Source organism: Alexandromys fortis, unplaced genomic scaffold, assembly GCF_014885135.2.
Source record: "Alexandromys fortis isolate MF-2015 unplaced genomic scaffold, M_Fortis_MF-2015_v1.1 scaffold_98, whole genome shotgun sequence".
Classification (NCBI taxonomy): domain Eukaryota; kingdom Metazoa; phylum Chordata; class Mammalia; order Rodentia; family Cricetidae; genus Alexandromys; species Alexandromys fortis.
In genome coordinates this window covers 3,709,266-3,726,011 of record NW_026068002.1, presented here as the reverse complement: position 1 = coordinate 3,726,011, position 16,746 = coordinate 3,709,266, and the positions used below count along the sequence as shown (strand labels likewise).

Sequence of the window (16,746 nt, the reverse complement as noted above, 5' to 3'; positions counted from 1 at the left end):
AGAGAGAGAGAGAGAGAGAGAGAGAGAGAGAGAGAGAGAGAGAGAGAGAAACAAGAAAGGAGAGAGTGAAGAGGCTTAGTGTTTTGGGGGCTGGAAAAATGTACATGTTACCCTCCTGAAAGAGTGGATGTTGGGTGTGTGATGTCACTGACCCTACAGGATTTAAGTCTGGGATATCTGGATATGTAGCAGACTCATTTCATAGTCCTAATTCTCCTGTGCGCTCTAACTATTCATCTTTTACTCTCTCCTGACTCTGAAAGCCACAGCCTTCTTATCATGTCATCATTTTGCTTTTTCCAAAATGTCACCTAACTGGAGTCAGAGTGTGCATCCTTTCCCTGGTAGCTTATTTACACAGTGATATGTATTTAAGACTCTTAAGTGTCTTTATGGCTGGGTAATTCATTTCTTTTTAGAGGTAAAAGCTTTTCTTTGTGTAGATAGAGTATGGCTTGTTTGTTCATTCATCTATAAAAACATTGTGGTTGTTTGAAAGAAAATGGCCTCCATATGGAGTGGCACTATCAGGTGGTAAGGCTTTGTTGGAGTAGATATGGTCTTGTTAGAGGAAGTGTGCCATTGTGGAGGTGGACTTTGAGGTCTTCTATGCTCAAGCTTCCCCAAGTGACAGAGCTCACTTCCTGTTGCCTGCAGATCAAGGTGCAGGACTCTCTGCATGTACATTGCCTTGTCCCACCATGATAATAATAGACTAAACTGTTGTGGAATTTTTCTTTAACTGTATAAAGATGTGTTACATTTGTTTATGTTGTTGAATATTACTTTAACTATGTAAAGGTGTGTTGCTTTTGTTTATGCTGCATTTGTTTAATTGTGTAAAGATGTGCTGCTGTTTCACCTTTCCTGTCTAAGGCAACTCTCTGGTCTAATTAAAAAGTTGAACAATCAATAGCTAGGCAGTAGAGGGATAGGTGGGACTGTAGGTAGAGAGACTAAGTAGGAGGAGAGAAGAGAAGAGAAAAAGAAAAGAAAGGAGAGAGAACAAGGGAAAAAGAGAGGGAGATGCTCAGGGCCTGTCAGCCAGGAAGTTGACAGGCAGACAGACATTAAATAAGACATACAGATTAAAAGAAAAGTGAAAATCTCTGAGGCAAAACATAGATAAAGAGAAACAAGTCAAATTAAGCTATAAGAGCTAATGGGACAAGCATAAGATAAGGCTGAGCATTTGTAATTAATAAGAAGTCTCTGTGTCATGATTTGGGAGCTGGTTGTTTATCCAAAGAAAGCCTGCACTATGCTAAATCTCTGAAACTTTAAGCCAGACCCAATTAAATATTTTCTATTATAAGAGTTGCTATGGTCATGGTGTCTCTTCACAGCAATAGAAACTCTAAGACAAACACATTGTCTGTTTCAAAGTTTAACAATTGTGAATAACATTTCTATAAATATCAATATGTAAGCTTTCATTGACTATAAAGTCTTTAGTCCTCAACTCCTGTGTGTAAATATCAAGAAGTATTGTTACTAGACAACATGGTAAAAGTATGTTTATTTGTGTGTGTGTGTGTGTGTGTTGTGTGTGTGTGTTTTCATGTGTGTGGAGTTTAGAGATAGACACTGCCTGCCTTCCTATGATGCTATTTTATTTGGCAGGGAACAAGGTTTCTTGCAGGGCCTGTAACTCACTGATTCAGCTAGTTTGGCTGACCAGCAAATGCCAGTGGTCTTTCCTGTCCTGGCCACACTTCACCATGGCTGTTTTAAAAGCCACTGGAAAGCAACCAATTAACTTAGAAACACCATGATATTTCATCTCTAAATACTGTCATGTGGTTTCTGAAAACAAAGGGTTTTCTATGTAATCAAAATCCTATTATTGAAATAAAATCCTATGAAGGTGTAAGTCACAAAACAATCCCACATCAGTTTGGAATTATGATTAATAAAGGGGTTATTTATTTAAAGGGAAAAGCTTACAGATTACCATCCTAGACAACAGCCCTCTGCACTAAGATGGAAGGTGTCTAGTAGCCAGAAGTGGAGCCGGAAGCGGAGCTGGAAGCAAGGGGGCAAGAGCAGGGCTACTGCTGCTTTTTAAAGCTAAAGAGACCACGCCCAAGTGGGCTGGTATCTTAAAGGCTATTTGCTGAAGGAGCCAAAGGAGCTCCCACAGCAATCCTAGCCAGACACACCATAATTCCAGGATGCTAAGCCAGGAGGATCACAAGTGACTATCAGCACAGTCTACAGAGTGAGTGCAAAGCCAAAATATATTCTTACATAAGAATAAATAGACCTTACTCTTATGCGAGGTACCTGTGTGCATGCAGGCACATGCACACATGTAAAGCACACACACATCCTATTTTCATACCCAAGAATTTTATCAGTGATACATGACCTTATTTAACCTACAGCTTGCATCTAAATTCCCCTAATTATCTTCAACCTTTCCTTTAGAGTCAGATCAGATGCTAATGTATTTTATTTGGTTTAAAACCTCTTGTAAAGCTATATTCTTATAAACTTTAAAAAGAAAACCTTAAATGTGTATGTGTGTTTTGCTTACATAAATATCTGTGTACTCCATGTATATCTGTTAATCTGTTGCTTATGTTCTCCAGTAATGAGAGATGGTCATTAGTGATCATGCGGGTGCTGGTAATCAAACTCTGGTCCCTGGAAGAACAGCTAGTGCTCTGAATCACACCGAAGGTATCATATTACTTAACTGGTTGACTGATCAGCCACAGAAAGCGATGAAGTGGTGAGATGTGCTACATCATTGATCAGCTGCAGAAACTCAGGTGAAGGCAAAGTCTAAAGACTCCATACATTGTGATATTCCTTTTATAGGATATCGAGAGTAGGTAAATCCAGAGAAGCAGAATGCAGACTGTGTTTTTATATAGTTTTTCACTTCTTCTGGTTTTAAGTATCTAGTATCAGCCAAGGTATGAAAATATTAAATAGGAAATTCCAAAAAAATTAAAGGAAGCAAATAAATTAATGATTTTTAATTGTTGAATAATATTTAATATTTTGGTATGTTGCTTTAATGGTTCTGTTTTATTGCTACTGATCTCTGCTAGTCTACTATTATGTCTGATTTATTAGTTGAATTTTTAGCGCAGATATGTATATGTTGTTAAAAGCATAATATTCTTGGCCAGCACTGCCAGTAGCTTCCAGACAACCACTGGGGGTATCCCTATACATTGGGTCATAGAGAAGATGGAGCTGTGGTGTCTCAGGGTTAGATTCGGTGGCCCTCACCAAGATACATTGATATATCATTGGTACAGGGCTCTTTTTAACAATGTTGAAAAGGAGGAGATAGGAGTTTGGGGTCAGGAGAGCTCTCTAGATAGGCACTCTCACTGTGTAAGAGAGGACTCCCTAAAGTCACCTGCAGTAGTGAGCACTCATCATCTGCTAGGTTTTAAGCTTCTAGTATGCCCTCTTCTCTCTTATCATTCATTTCAAAACAGGGGTTCACTATGTGGTCTAGGCTGGCCTAGAATTCAGTCTTCTTGCCTCATTCTCCCAGGTACACAACATCACAGCTGGATTAGAAGTGTGTCCATATATAATATATAAGTCAAACATTTAGAACTGTATTCTTTGGGCCAAGTGTGGTGGGACACACCTTTTAATCCTAACACTTGGGGGGCAAAGCCAGGCAGAGCTCTGTAAGTTTGAGGCCAGTGTTGTGTACATAGTAAGTTCCATGCCAGCCAGAGATACACAGCAAGACCCTGTCTCAAAAAACAAAAGTATACCTTAAACATAATGGATTATTGTAAAGTTATCTTTTTTGTCGTCAATATTCAAGTTTTCTCCACCCCCTCACCCCCATATATTTAAGCAATATTGTTAAGTACATAAATGATTGGAATGACTCATAAACATAGCAAGAATTCATAGACACTATAACCTGAAGTGCCCCCTTTGTGCTTGTGATAGTTTGAATGAGAATGGCCCCCATAGGTTCATTTGTTTAAATACTTGGTCCTTACTGGAACTGTTTGGGAAGGACTAGGAGGTGCGGCCTTGTTGGAGAAGGTGTGTCCCAGTGTACCCTCTCTGCCTCCGCCTCCTGCTTGCAGATGGGAGCTCTCAGCTGTTCCTGTCTCCATGTCCTTGCTCCCCAACCATGACCTCAATAAGATGCAAATGAAATACTGTCTTTTATAAGTTGACTTGGTTATGATGTTTTGGCACGGCAATAGAAAAGTAGCTAATACAATACCATTTTTGTTTCTGACAAGAGTTCTTGAAAACGGAAGCTCTGTGGCCAACACATGTCCGCTTCATGGGTACATGTACTATGACGTACAGTCGAAGTAGGACAGTAAGGTTTCCTACAGTAGCCAGTCTTCTACTTTCTGTGACCAGTGGTTGTGAATTACAGGAGAAGTGACTGGTGGACGATCCCACCTGGCCTGTCTCTCTCTTACAGTTCAGGTGTCCACTGGGATCTCAGTGATGCTGATCGTATACAACTACTGGTACATCTATATCCCATATCTCATCTGGCTCTACTTTGACTGGCAAACTCCAGAGCAAGGAGGCAGGAGATCTAACTGGGTCAAAAGCTGGACTGTGTGGAGGCATTTTAAGGACTATTTTCCACTTCATGTGAGTAGAACTGTCTTCTAAAGTATTCTTTTGAGTTGGGGGGACAGTGGAAATGTGATTTCATCTTGTGTGTCTCTACTTTATTCCTTCAGTCCATTTGGGGTTCTTATAATGAACACCAGATCTTCAGATCCATATAAAATTTTTTATTTCTCCTAGTTCTGAAGTCTGGCATGGGTGGGGTCCAATATTAAGTTTCCAAGATTCAACCATTATCATCTTGCCCCATGATCTCATGGCAGATAGAGAAGGCAGAGTAAGAGGGGAGCCAACTTGTCCTTTTAAGAAGAATCCATCCACACTGGCAGTAGAATGCTAATCTCTCTACTCTCTGTGCTCTCGTGAGCTAGCCCCCTCTCAGGAGACCTTGCATTCCTATACTGTTGCACTGGAGATCAAATTATTCTTGTTTTGTGGGTGATTGACAGACAGATGCGAATCATTCCAGAGAAAGTGTGCATTTTGGTCCAATTTAATAAATGAGACTTACGTCAAGTTGACAAAGACTGGGGGGAGGAGGGGGATGTGTATGGGACCTGGGCTTAGTGAATGGTTTGAAAATGTCCGAATATCTCTAACGCAGGGCAATAAGATGAATTGTGATGGTCAGGTCCGGCTGAATAGGAACAGAGGGGGAACTCTTCCACTTCTCACTAATGGGGGTCGTTTCATTTCCTTATCTCAATGTGAATTGCTATATGTAGCTCATCAAAACCCAGGATTTGAATCCACGACAAAATTATATATTTGGGATTCACCCTCATGGAATATTTGCAACTGGAGTTTTCGGAAATTTTTGCCTAAATTACTCCGACTTCAAGAAGCAGTTTCCCGATTTTACACCTTATGTTCATTCGCTTGCATGCTTGTTCAAGGTCCCAATCTGCCGAGAATATCTGATGAGCTTGGGTAAGTGACGCAGACACCGCTCCTCAGCTTCAGTGACACCCACCTGATCTTACAAACCTACGCTCTGTGGGTTTTCCCGACACCCAATCCTTCCGTTTGCTCTTCTGTTCAACCCAGATATTTAGCTTCGTGATAGCAGCATAGGCGTTGTCAATAAGCACTAATTAAGTGGGAGAATATAGTGGTGAATGCATTTGGTTTATACAAATGTGGAAAAACAGTCATGGGTCAGATAAAGGATAAATTATACTTTGGAGAGTCACTTTGCGCACTTTTATTATTATATTATATATTAGAACTGGAAAATGTCCTCCTTTGTGTCTTGTGCATCGCCAGGACATAAACTACTCAGTGTGCTGGCTTTGTCATGCTAGGTTGTGTGCCCCCCTCCCCCTGGGGCTGTGGGTGTGGTCTGCGGTACAGTGTTAGAGCTGTGGGTGTTATCTAGCATGAACAAGGACTGGTTGTACCCCCAGATCTGGAAAGAAAGAAAGAATGGGGAGAGAAGGGAAGGGAAAAGGAGGAGAAGAGAATGGGATGGAACGGAGAAATAAGAGTCACCTGTCAACAGCCTGGTCTACGGAGTGGTTCCAGGACAGCCAGGCTACACGACAAACCCTGTCTCAAACAAACAAACAAACAAACAAACAAACAAACAAACAGAACCCACTGCTACTCTGCTAGGTTTGATTTGGACTGATTGTGGTTTGCTCTTTTTTTTTTTTTCCAAACCCAGACTTAGGGTCTTTTTTTGTAAGTTTATTTATTTATTTAGTATACAGTGTTCTGTCTACATGTATGCCTGCTGGCCAGAAGAGGGCACCAGATCTCATTATGGATGGTTGTGAGCCATCATGTGGTTGCTGGGAATTGAACTCAGGACCTCTGGAAGAGCAGTCAGTGCTCTTAACCACTGAGCCATCTCTCCAAGCCCCCCCCCCCTTTTTTGAGACAGACCCTCTCACTCTATTACCCAGGCTGGCCTTCTGGCCCTGAATTCCGGACAGTACCACTTTTACGGCTCAAATTCTGAGATTGTAGGTGTGTGCCGCTGCACCTGTGAGTCAATGGAATACTCTTTGATCACAATTCTGAGCAGAGAATCGGTCTGAAATGCTGCGGAGAAGCTATATAAACATATAAAGTGACCTCAGCTTGTGTCGGTAGCCTTCATTTCAATTCGAGAGACTCTGTTTGCTTTTCTAACTCGATTGGCTTTTTGACAGTGCACTTTAGTGACTTACAGAATGTTTTACACTTGTCAAAATTGTGGAGGGTGGTTGGTTGTAATTACCTTTGCAGCTTCTGAGTATAAAAAAATAAATGAGCAGCCTTTTTGAAAAAATTATATCTTCAGGATCAATTAGTGATAGAGTTAGGGAAAGAGTTTCTATGGCCGTCCAGATTGTCATGGCTTCCTTTACAGTCACTTCTGTCATTAAGTATCTGTTCGGAAATCACCACAATACAGAGCACTAGGATCCCTGCTGGTTTTGCAAAAACTGTGACAGTTTGTGGCCTCAAAAGTAGAAGAGCTAGTTCCAGGGTAGAACTCAGTCCAGTGAGTGCTGCAAGGCCCACTAGAGGGCGCCCTACCCCTTAAACTACTGCGTGATCTACCATATGGCCACTAGAGGGCGCACGAACACCCCAAACTACCAAAGAAAATTCCTGTGTGGTTGACATTGGGTTAGAGTTTTATAAAAGGAACAAAATTAAAGATAAAATTTTAATTTCCAAAAAAGTCACAGAAATTTATTTTAAATTTATTTTTTACTGATTCAAAGTGTAATTACCAGCAAATTTGTGCAGTTGAGAACAGGTACGGCAGAGCATTCTTGGCTCCGTGACCACGTCAGACACAGTTTCAGAGTTATTCTTAATACAGTGACCATTGTAGTGATATTTTGTTTGTGTTTTAACAAATAAAGCTTGCCTGAAGATCAGAGTGCAGAATTAAGCCACAAAAGGCCAGGCAGTGGTGGCACACACCTTTAAACTCAAGACTCAGGGGACAGACAGATCTCTGTTAGCTCAAGGCCACCCTGGGCTACAAGAAATTGATCCAGTCTAAAACAAAAACAGAGCTCACACAAGGGTGATCCCAACACTTGGGACCCCATGTCTTTGACCTCAGCAGTAAGGAGGTGGAGACAGGAGTGATGGCTGGGAGAAGAGAAGACTAGAAGGCGGGAGGAGAACTCAGTGCAGTCTGAGGAGGCAGTCTGGGGATGCAGTCTGAGGAGACAGACAGTCTGGGGATGCAGTCTGAGGAGACAGTCTGGGGATGCAGTCTGAGGAGACAGTCTGGGGATGCAGTCTGAGGAGACAGACAGTCTGGGGATGCAGTCTGAGGAGACAGACAGTCTGGGGATGCAGTCTGAGGAGACAGACAGTCTGGGGATGCAGTCTGAGGAGACAGTCTGGGGATGCAGTCTGAGAACAGGATCGCCCCTTTGATCTGAGCACTGGTAGAGGCAAGAACTCCAGTGGCTGGCTGCTCTGCTTCTCTGATCCTTCAATGTTCACCGAGTTTTTATTATTAAGACCAATTAGAATTCATTCATGCTACAGATCGCAGCCATTCCTGTTGTATAACAAGTGTTTATACTGACATTAAATCTGTGTTCTGTGTGCCATCATTGTCATATTTATTCACTGGATCTTTTGAGACTGGATCTCATTCAGAGCCTTATAGTTCTCTAATAGCAGGGAGTCAGAATAAAGCATCACTATTGCAGTAGAATGTTGTTTTTAAAAATTAATCCTTCAGAAGGGATGGCTAGTCATGGTTTCTCTTTGCTTCACTAAGGGTTGGTTCCCGTTTCTAAGGAGAGCATATCCCATGTAGTGAGCAAAGATGGAGGTGGGAACATTTCCATCATAGTCCTTGGAGGCGCGAGGGAATCGCTGGACGCCCACCCAGGGAAGTATACCCTATGTATGCACAGTCGCAAAGGATTTGTTAAGCTTGCCTTGATCCATGGGTAAGTGGCTTTTTTTTTTTTCAGTTTTGTTGGAGACAGGGTCTTATTATGTAGCTTAGGCTGGCGTGGAACTCACCATGTAGCCCAGGCTGGTGTGGTGGTCCTACTATTAAACCTGCCAAGTCCTGGGATTACAGATGCGAGCCACCCTGCTTGGCCTAGTTAAATGGCTATTTTGTTTAGGGTAAGTCTGTTTTCAAAGGATAAGACATTAAGTGAGCACAAAGAATGATAACTTTTCTAATCCTAAAAGAACATTCTCCAAGTCAATGTTCGAATGAAGACAGGTGTAGGGGGATGGGGTCTTCGGAATGGAAGATGAGCGTTCTAACAAGGTAGCTGGAATGTCCCAGCATTTGGTAATTTAAAAAGCAAAACAAAACAGTAGACACGAAATCTTACATACTCAGTGTAAATTTGCAGCAAGATGAACCGAAGCCAATGGAAAGAATGGCTTTCCCCAAGCTTGACTTCCTACAGAATAAGATTCTGGCCATGACTAGCTTGCTGAAGCCCTTCCTAAGGATTTCAAGCACAGCTTGACGTGTTTTGAAGTTCATGCAGCTTCAGCGTTTCTAACGTGGCTGCAGCATGGGGAGCATGGGTGCTGTAGTAGTCACTTTCCCCCATTGCTGAAAAATGCCCCACTAAAGCAGTTTGGGGCTGGAGAGATGCCTCAGCAGCTAAGAGCAAGAGCACTGGCTGCTCCTTCAGAGGTCCTGGGTTCAATTCCCTGCACCCACATGGCAGCTCATGCCTGTCTGTATCCCCACTTCCATGGCTCCTAACACCCATATATAGACACGTATGCAGGCAACATACCAATGAACATAAAATAAAAGAAAATAAATTGGGGCTGGAGAGATGGCTCAGTGGTTAAGAGCATTGCCTGCTCTTCCAAAGGTCCTGAGTTCAATTCCCAGCAACCACATGGTGGCTCACAACCATCTGTAAAGAGGTCCGGCGCCCACTTCTGGCCTTCAGGCATACAGACAGAATATTGTATACATAATAAATAAATAATTAAAAATAAAATAAAAAATAAAATAAATTTAGAGCAATTTGAGAAAGGAAGGGCTTACTCGGGCTCCCTGTCTCAGGGGATACAGTCCGTCTTTGTGGGGAAGGCACCCACAGTCTACAGACGGATCGCAATGAACAGTGGGACTCAGCTCGCATTCTCTTTTCCTCCCTCTTTAATCCACCCAGGCCCCCAGCCCATGGGATGTTACCTTTGAGGGGTTCATATTCCCCTCTTCATTTAAAACCTCTCCAGAGCTGTTATTCCCAGAACTCCAGAGGCAGAGGTAGGCAGGTCTCTGTGAGTTCGAGGTCAGCCTGGTCTACAGAGCGAGTTCCAGGACAGGCTCCAAAGCTACACAGAGAAACCTTATCTCAAAAAACAAACAAACAAACAAACAAATAAGTGAGCAAACAAATAAATATAAATATAAATAAAACAAAGCCTCTCCCGAAGCACCTTCACAGACCCCCAGAGGCATGTCTCCTAGGGGGTTCCAAATCCAGTCAAGTTGATTGACAATGAAGATTCACTAACACTGGCACCTTTAGAATCTGGGAGGTTTTCTTGAAAAGTCTGGACGAAAGTAAATTATTTAAATTCACAACCTTGGGGCTGGAGAGATTTAATGAACGAATCAACGATTGCACGGTACAATTCTGAAGGCTGGAGTTTTGACCCCAACCCCCATATAGCAAGCCAGGCATCCTGCAAACACACTTGGCCCCAGCTCTGAGGGAGGGGCATTTTCTTTTGACCTCTAAGCATGCACACGGGTGTGTGCCTGCAGTCACAGCTGTGCACACGCTTACATACATGAGCAAAGCAACATTTTCCTCTGTTCCTAAAACCTGCGTCCTTCCTTTCTGTCCCGCCAGTGCCAGCTTGGTCCCAGTGTTTTCTTTTGGTGAAAATGAACTTTTTAAACAAATTAACAACCCCGAAGGCTCATGGCTTAGATTTGCACAAGAGACACTGAAGAAATCAACCGGGTTTACCTTGCCACTGTGTTACGCCAGGGGAATATTCCAGTACAACTTTGGCCTAGTGCCCTATCGGAAACCGATCTACACCGTTGGTATGTACACGAAATAAACAAAATGGTCTTACCTCATACAGTGTTTGCTGTTACTGTCTAGCTGCTAATAATTCCAAAGAAGTTGCCTTGGGTTTGGACTTGCTAATGTCTTAGATCTTTCATTCTCAACTTTTCACTTTAATACCATTCTTCATGTTGTGACCTCCCCCCCCAACCATAGGATTATTTCGGTTGCTACTTCATAACTGTAATTTTGCTACTATTGTGTGTGAATCATAATGCAAATATCTGTGTTGTCTGATGGTCATAGGTGACCCCTGTGAAAGGGTTGTTTGACCCCCACAGGGGTCATGACCATGGGTTGAGAAGCTCTTTTAAACTCCAACTGAACTTTAACCGTGGTGTGCACATCTAAGGAACTTCCTCTGCTTGACATTTGTGTGGGAGTTGGTTACCTTGTATAACTCCACTGCTGAGCTAGAGTCCAAGTTTAGACATGAAGTTCCTAGTGCTCCTTGGTGCACCTGTTTGTCTGTACCTGCCTAGAGCACAGGGGTGGACTGATAGACAAGCCACCCTGGAGGCTCCCAGCCACACCCACGCCAGCGTCAGGTTCTCACTAGAGCACGCTTTGTGTCACTAGTTATGTTTATAGATGTTCTGGTAGCGAATGTTTTTATTTATAAAAGGTGAGTGTTTGAAGGACTAGAGACGGGGAGCAGAAATGAGAAAGGAAAGGGTCAGAGCCCAGCCTGGCGATGTACGTGTAGCGTCACCTGCTGGGATACTGAGGCAGGAGGGACCCAGGGTCAGGGCCAGCCTGAGCAACACCCAAAGCAGTCTCAAAAAGTAAACTAGTCTATAAGTGGCGGGAGTAAAATACTTTCCTTCTGAGGCTTGGGAGAGGCGGGGAGGATGAAAATGAGGAGGTGCTGAATCATGATGAATTCAACCATAGTTTTGCATTTTATATGAAATGGAAAGAATACTTTTACCACAAGAGCCGATAACTAAAATATGAATGTAGTGACTTCTCTCTTTTTTTAGATTAGCTTCACTAGAAGAGCATTTCTTCCATTCCTTCTTCTCCTCTTCCCCCCTCCTCCCCTTTCTTTCTCATAACGGAGTCCCATGTAGCCCAGGCTAGCCTGAAGCTCACTATATAGCCACATCGTCTTAAACTTCTAATCCTCCCGCCGCCACAGGAACCCCTCCTGCTAGGAGTACACACATGACATTTTCTGCTGTCAGTTTATATGAGCTTTGCGATTCAAGTGCAGTCACGTGACGCTATTTTTAGCTGCTATATTTAACTCAGATGGGATGCAGCAGCCTGTTGGTTACTCCAGGGAACAGTGAGATAAATCGCAGCATAGGACTGTACTTTCATGACCAACTGGCTCATTTCTTTGGTATCATATCAGCTAATCATTTTTGTTCCGTAATGTTATGCTGTTGATTTGAGGGTGAGATATAATGGAATTTACAAGTTATGATCTGGGGGATAAGTTTAATTAGAGGTGGTGCATATGCCCACATGCAATTGTAGATACTGGAAAGGGGGCATGCGGCTGTTGGTTGCAGTTACTGTCTCCTTGCATTAACTTTTTTTAAGCAGCATGGCTTTGGTATGCGATGCAGTTAAATTGTTCCTTTCCTGACAAAGTCAGAGGAAAATGGAGCTGCAGAATGTGAGCTGCCTGTCAAGACGTTCTCATTCCTGCTCTATACTGCGCTTCTTTTGGGGACTCAGAATAAGGGGACATTCCGTTGGCTCACCCCATACCTTCTCTGAATGGTTCTGAGTCCACGGCATCTCCAGAAGCCTGTTATTTTTTTTTTTGAAACCTTTAAATGAAGGTAATAATAAGAATATTTCGTAAAGGTCCAGCTGTCACAATCTTAGGACCACAGAGGGGGAGTCAGAGATTCCAAACAGCCTGACCTGTGGGAACCAGACCAAACCTAAGCCTATAGTCCCGATTCATAGGTAGCTGTGGCAGAAGGATCAGAAGTTCAAAGCAGACCTGGGCTGCAGAGTGAGTTCAAAGGCAGCCTTGGCATAAGCCACATGGTTAGATTCTGTATAGTTTAGTGGTAAAGGACCCGTCTAGCATGTGAAAGACACAGTCAGTGCCTGGTACCGCAAGGACAGATAAGAAAGAGAGAAGGAAGAAAGAAGAAAGAAATGAGGAAGGGAGGGAGGGGGGGGAGGCAGATGGACAGGACAGAGCCTTCCTGACCAGCTTGCTGAGAGTTTCAAACGCATTGAGCTTTCCCTGAGCAGGAATTCCTGCCCGCATGTTAACCAGCATCAAAAGTGTGAGCAAGTAGACAAATGGTTCATTAAAAAAACAACCTCAGTTTCTGGAATAATAGAGAGGGGAGACATCCAGAGACACACAGCTGCCATGCGCTGGGGAAGCAGATGCAAACAGGGCTCATGAAGCCGCTGGCAGAGTTTGAAGGGGGATTATGTGTAAAATGTCGCATGACGGAATATCTCGGGGGTGTGATGTGTAGGCTATTGTTCTCGTTCTGAGAAAACAAAATGGTCAGGGATGATTCGTACGGCTGAGTTAGTACCATCACCTTCTGCTCTCAGAGGCTGTTAGAGATTAAAAGCAGGCTGGCACTGTGGTACATGTCTACAGTCCTGGCATTTGGGTGGCAGAGGCAGGGAGACTGTTTCAAGTTTAAGGCTAGCCAGAGCTACATATAAAACCCTGCCTCAGAACCAACCAAACAAACAAACAAAGCCCTAATAAGAGACTGGGTAGGTAACTTGGGTGGTGGAGCGCTTGTTTAGGAAGCTCCAAGCTTAGATTTGGTAGCCAGCATAAAACAGGTAGGGTAGTGAATACCCGTAAATCCAGCACTTGGGAGTTTGAAGCAAGACGATCCAAGTTCATGGGCATTCTCTGCTCCATAATGAGTTCGAAGCCAACTGAGCCAAATGAGACCTTGTCTCAAAAAGCATCGACAAGATAATAATCCCTGCGTATTTTGATGCACATATGTGTGCTTATGCATGCGAAGCAACCCAGCAACGGTTGGATGTAGCTGACAGCAAGTGTTTATGGTATCCTTGAGGTTCTTAGATAAAAAAGATAAGGAAGCAGGTTTTATTTTAATAAAACTAAACTCCATCCCATCATATACTGGTGGGAGAAGCCCAGGCTAAGAAACTTCTGAAATTGAAGGAAAGGAGGGGAATGCAGTTTTGTTTTGTTGTTTGTTTTTTAAAGATTTATCTATCTATTTATTTATTTATTTATTATATATACAGTGTTCTGCCTGCACGTACACCTGTAGGCCAGAGAGGGCACCAGATGTCACTAGAGATAGTTGTGAGCCACCATGTGGTGCTGGGAATTGAACTCAGGACCTCTGGAAGAGCAGCCAGTGCTCTTAACCGCTGAGCCATCTCTCCCACCCCCGCAGATGGTTTTATTTTTAAAACAGGAGACATTAAAAGAGAGAGTGAGGTCCTGAGGATGAATGCAGAGGAGGTAAGACTCCCCCTCTGAGGTGTTAGGTTTTTCCAGCAGGGCCCATGCTTTCACTGGCATGAGTCAGATCATCAGGGAAAAGTGTTCGGACCTTCTAGGTACGACAGAGCCCCACGAAGGATGAAGAATCACAGAAGTGACCCGGGGACACATTTATATGCTGGGTTTACCAAAGACAGCCGCTAGGGGAAAGTAGCTCAAATGTACACAGAGACTAAAGACAGGAAAGAGCTCTTGTCACAGGGTCTGTAGGGGTCTCTCCTGACTAATTCCCCCTGTCTGCTGAAAAGACTTTCTTTCTTCCTGGTCTTAGGAGGGCATCGTTTACAAGGGAGCTTTAGTTCCTTCTCTCAGGAAGAAAGGGGAAGCCTATAGTGCCCTTCTCACATCGCGGAAGTACCCTCCACATCCTGCACCTTCACTCCGACTTCTCAGACTCACTGAGCTGTTCTCACTAGAGACGAGAGCTATTTCTATGAAACTACAATTTGCAGGCCAATCTGGGTATGGATTTTTTTAGTACGCCCCACCCCACCCGCAGAGTTCAGAACTGCGAGGAAGCTATGAAAACCTCTAGTTTTACTCTCCCATCCCACGCCAAGGAAAATTTCGGCCAGACAGAAAGCTAAGACAGATCCAGGCTACTCCAAGGCTGCTCTGGATCCCCGATCCTCCTGCCTCTGCCACCGGAGTGCTGGAGCTAAGGCATGCGCCAGCTGGCCTGGTTTATTTTCTCCGGGTCTCTCTGCTGTGTTGTCAAGGGACTGATGTCCACCGTGCAGAAATTTGACTTCCAAACGATCAAAGAAAACCGTCCGTGAGCGTTCGGACGCCGCATCTGGAGACTCAGCAATTCCGGGTGTGGGTGTGTCGCTCCTCCTTCTGTGCCCCTCAAGGCCCATATTCATGCTCTTTACCGCTTGCTGCTTGCTCTATTCCTTCACGCTTGTTCAGTTTTTTTCTTAAATAACCGCCGTCTGCTACTGGCACGGGTTCACCCTGTCTGTAGCTTGGAGAAAGACAAAGGGGGCTCCTCCAGACTGTCTTCCCTTACAGCCACATGCACAGGCCTCCTGCCCAAGCTAATGACTCTAGAAGAAGCAGTTTGCTACGAGGATTGAAGTTGACCGCCTGGCCTTGGAGCAGTAGCAGCATCTGGCCAGCAGATGGCGCAGTGTATACGGGCGCCAAAGACTTGTCTTTCCGAACTCTATAATTCTGAGGTTCCTTATTATATAAACATCTTTTAAAATATGTACAGAATGCCAGGCAGTGGTGGTGCACGCCTTTAATCCCAGCACTCGGGAGGCAGAGGCAGGGGGATCCCTGTGAGTTTGAGATCACAAGGTCAGCCTGATCTACAAGAGAGCTAGTTCTAGGATAGGCACCAAAGATACAGAGAAACCCTGTCTCAAAAAAACCAATCCCCCCCCCCGAAAAAAAAGTACAGAAACCGCCAGATTTATCTACATCTAGTCGGCATTTTTGTAATTATACATGTGATATAAATGTTTTTTTCTTTGTGGACCACTCATATGACCCAGATTAGATAAACCTTTCTCTATCTCTGTCTCCTTCCCCAGAGGGAAATGTCGGTCTTCGCATATTTTTTTCCTGTGCACTTAAAATGCTGATGCACCTAGAAATATAATTTTTTCATAGATAGGCTCACACTTTATTTTGCAACTTTTCTTTGACGTTTTAGATATTGTGCGTCCCACATTATTTGTTATTTAGAAGAGATAGAGCCTAGGATTCCAGTGAATAATGTCGCTCAGCTTATGCAACTGTGTTCCTATTGAGTTGCGGTTGCTTTCGGTTTTGTGATTCTATGACTTTCGCACAGATGCCTCACTGTAAAGCTAAGGGACACTTTCGATTGTTTTGAAAGATTTAAAAAAAAATGAGTCAGAAATAGTGGGATGCCGCGCGACCGGAGCCTTTCAGTCAGTCATAATAAGAACTCTGTGGTCTGATTGTCAGCTGTGCCCAGGGGAGAATGAGGGTGACGTGACACACGGCCACGCCCACTCTGCTCTCAGCTGCAGCCCGCACAGCAGCGTTGGACTCAGAGGGCAAACCACCCGGAGGAGAGTGACAGCCCAGTGTCTGCTGAGAAGGGAAACTCTTTATTTGCTGGCGAGTGGGATGGTGTGACTGAGGCAGGCAGCCACTGAGCTGCGGAGAGGACTGGAGCCAGGGGACTGGAGGGGTGGGGATTGGCAGCCCAGGCCTCGGACGCCCACTGGAGACGCCGGCTGTGGCGGAGCAATGGTTGTTCCTCTAGGGTGATTGCGCACTCTGTTTTTCAGTTGGCCGCCCCATCCCTGTCCGGAGGACTCCGCACCCAACCCAAGAACAGACTGACCAGCTGCATCAGACCTATATGGAGGAGCTAAAGAAACTATTTGATGAGCACAAAGGGAAATACGGTATTCCAGAACACGAAACTCTGGTTTTTAAGTGACTCTCCCCCTTCAAGGCACAAAGGAAGACAAGAGAACAGTGTTGAGAAAATAAATATATTAAATAAGTTCACTGTGGGGTCTTTTTGTTTTTGTTTGTTTGTTTTTTACTGTAGAATCAAATTGCAACTGAAATGTACTAGTCCTGGAGCCAGCTGCTCTTATTTTATACTGCTAAATAAAAATCCAGTAGATGGAGGGC

General features: G+C 43.9%; 1 protein-coding gene across 1 annotated transcript in view; it reads left to right on the top strand.

Annotated features, from left to right (window-relative positions):
* Window positions 1-16,546, top strand: part of Mogat1 (monoacylglycerol O-acyltransferase 1) — a 38,405-nt gene extending 21,859 nt beyond the window's left edge. The window contains exons 2-6 of the mRNA XM_050161094.1: window positions 4,433-4,611; window positions 5,316-5,520; window positions 8,333-8,507; window positions 10,407-10,606; window positions 16,392-16,546. Coding sequence (XP_050017051.1) covers window positions 4,433-4,611; window positions 5,316-5,520; window positions 8,333-8,507; window positions 10,407-10,606; window positions 16,392-16,546 — 914 coding nt within the window. The remainder of the gene's footprint in view (window positions 1-4,432; window positions 4,612-5,315; window positions 5,521-8,332; window positions 8,508-10,406; window positions 10,607-16,391) is intronic.
* Window positions 16,547-16,746: the final 200 nt, after the last annotated feature.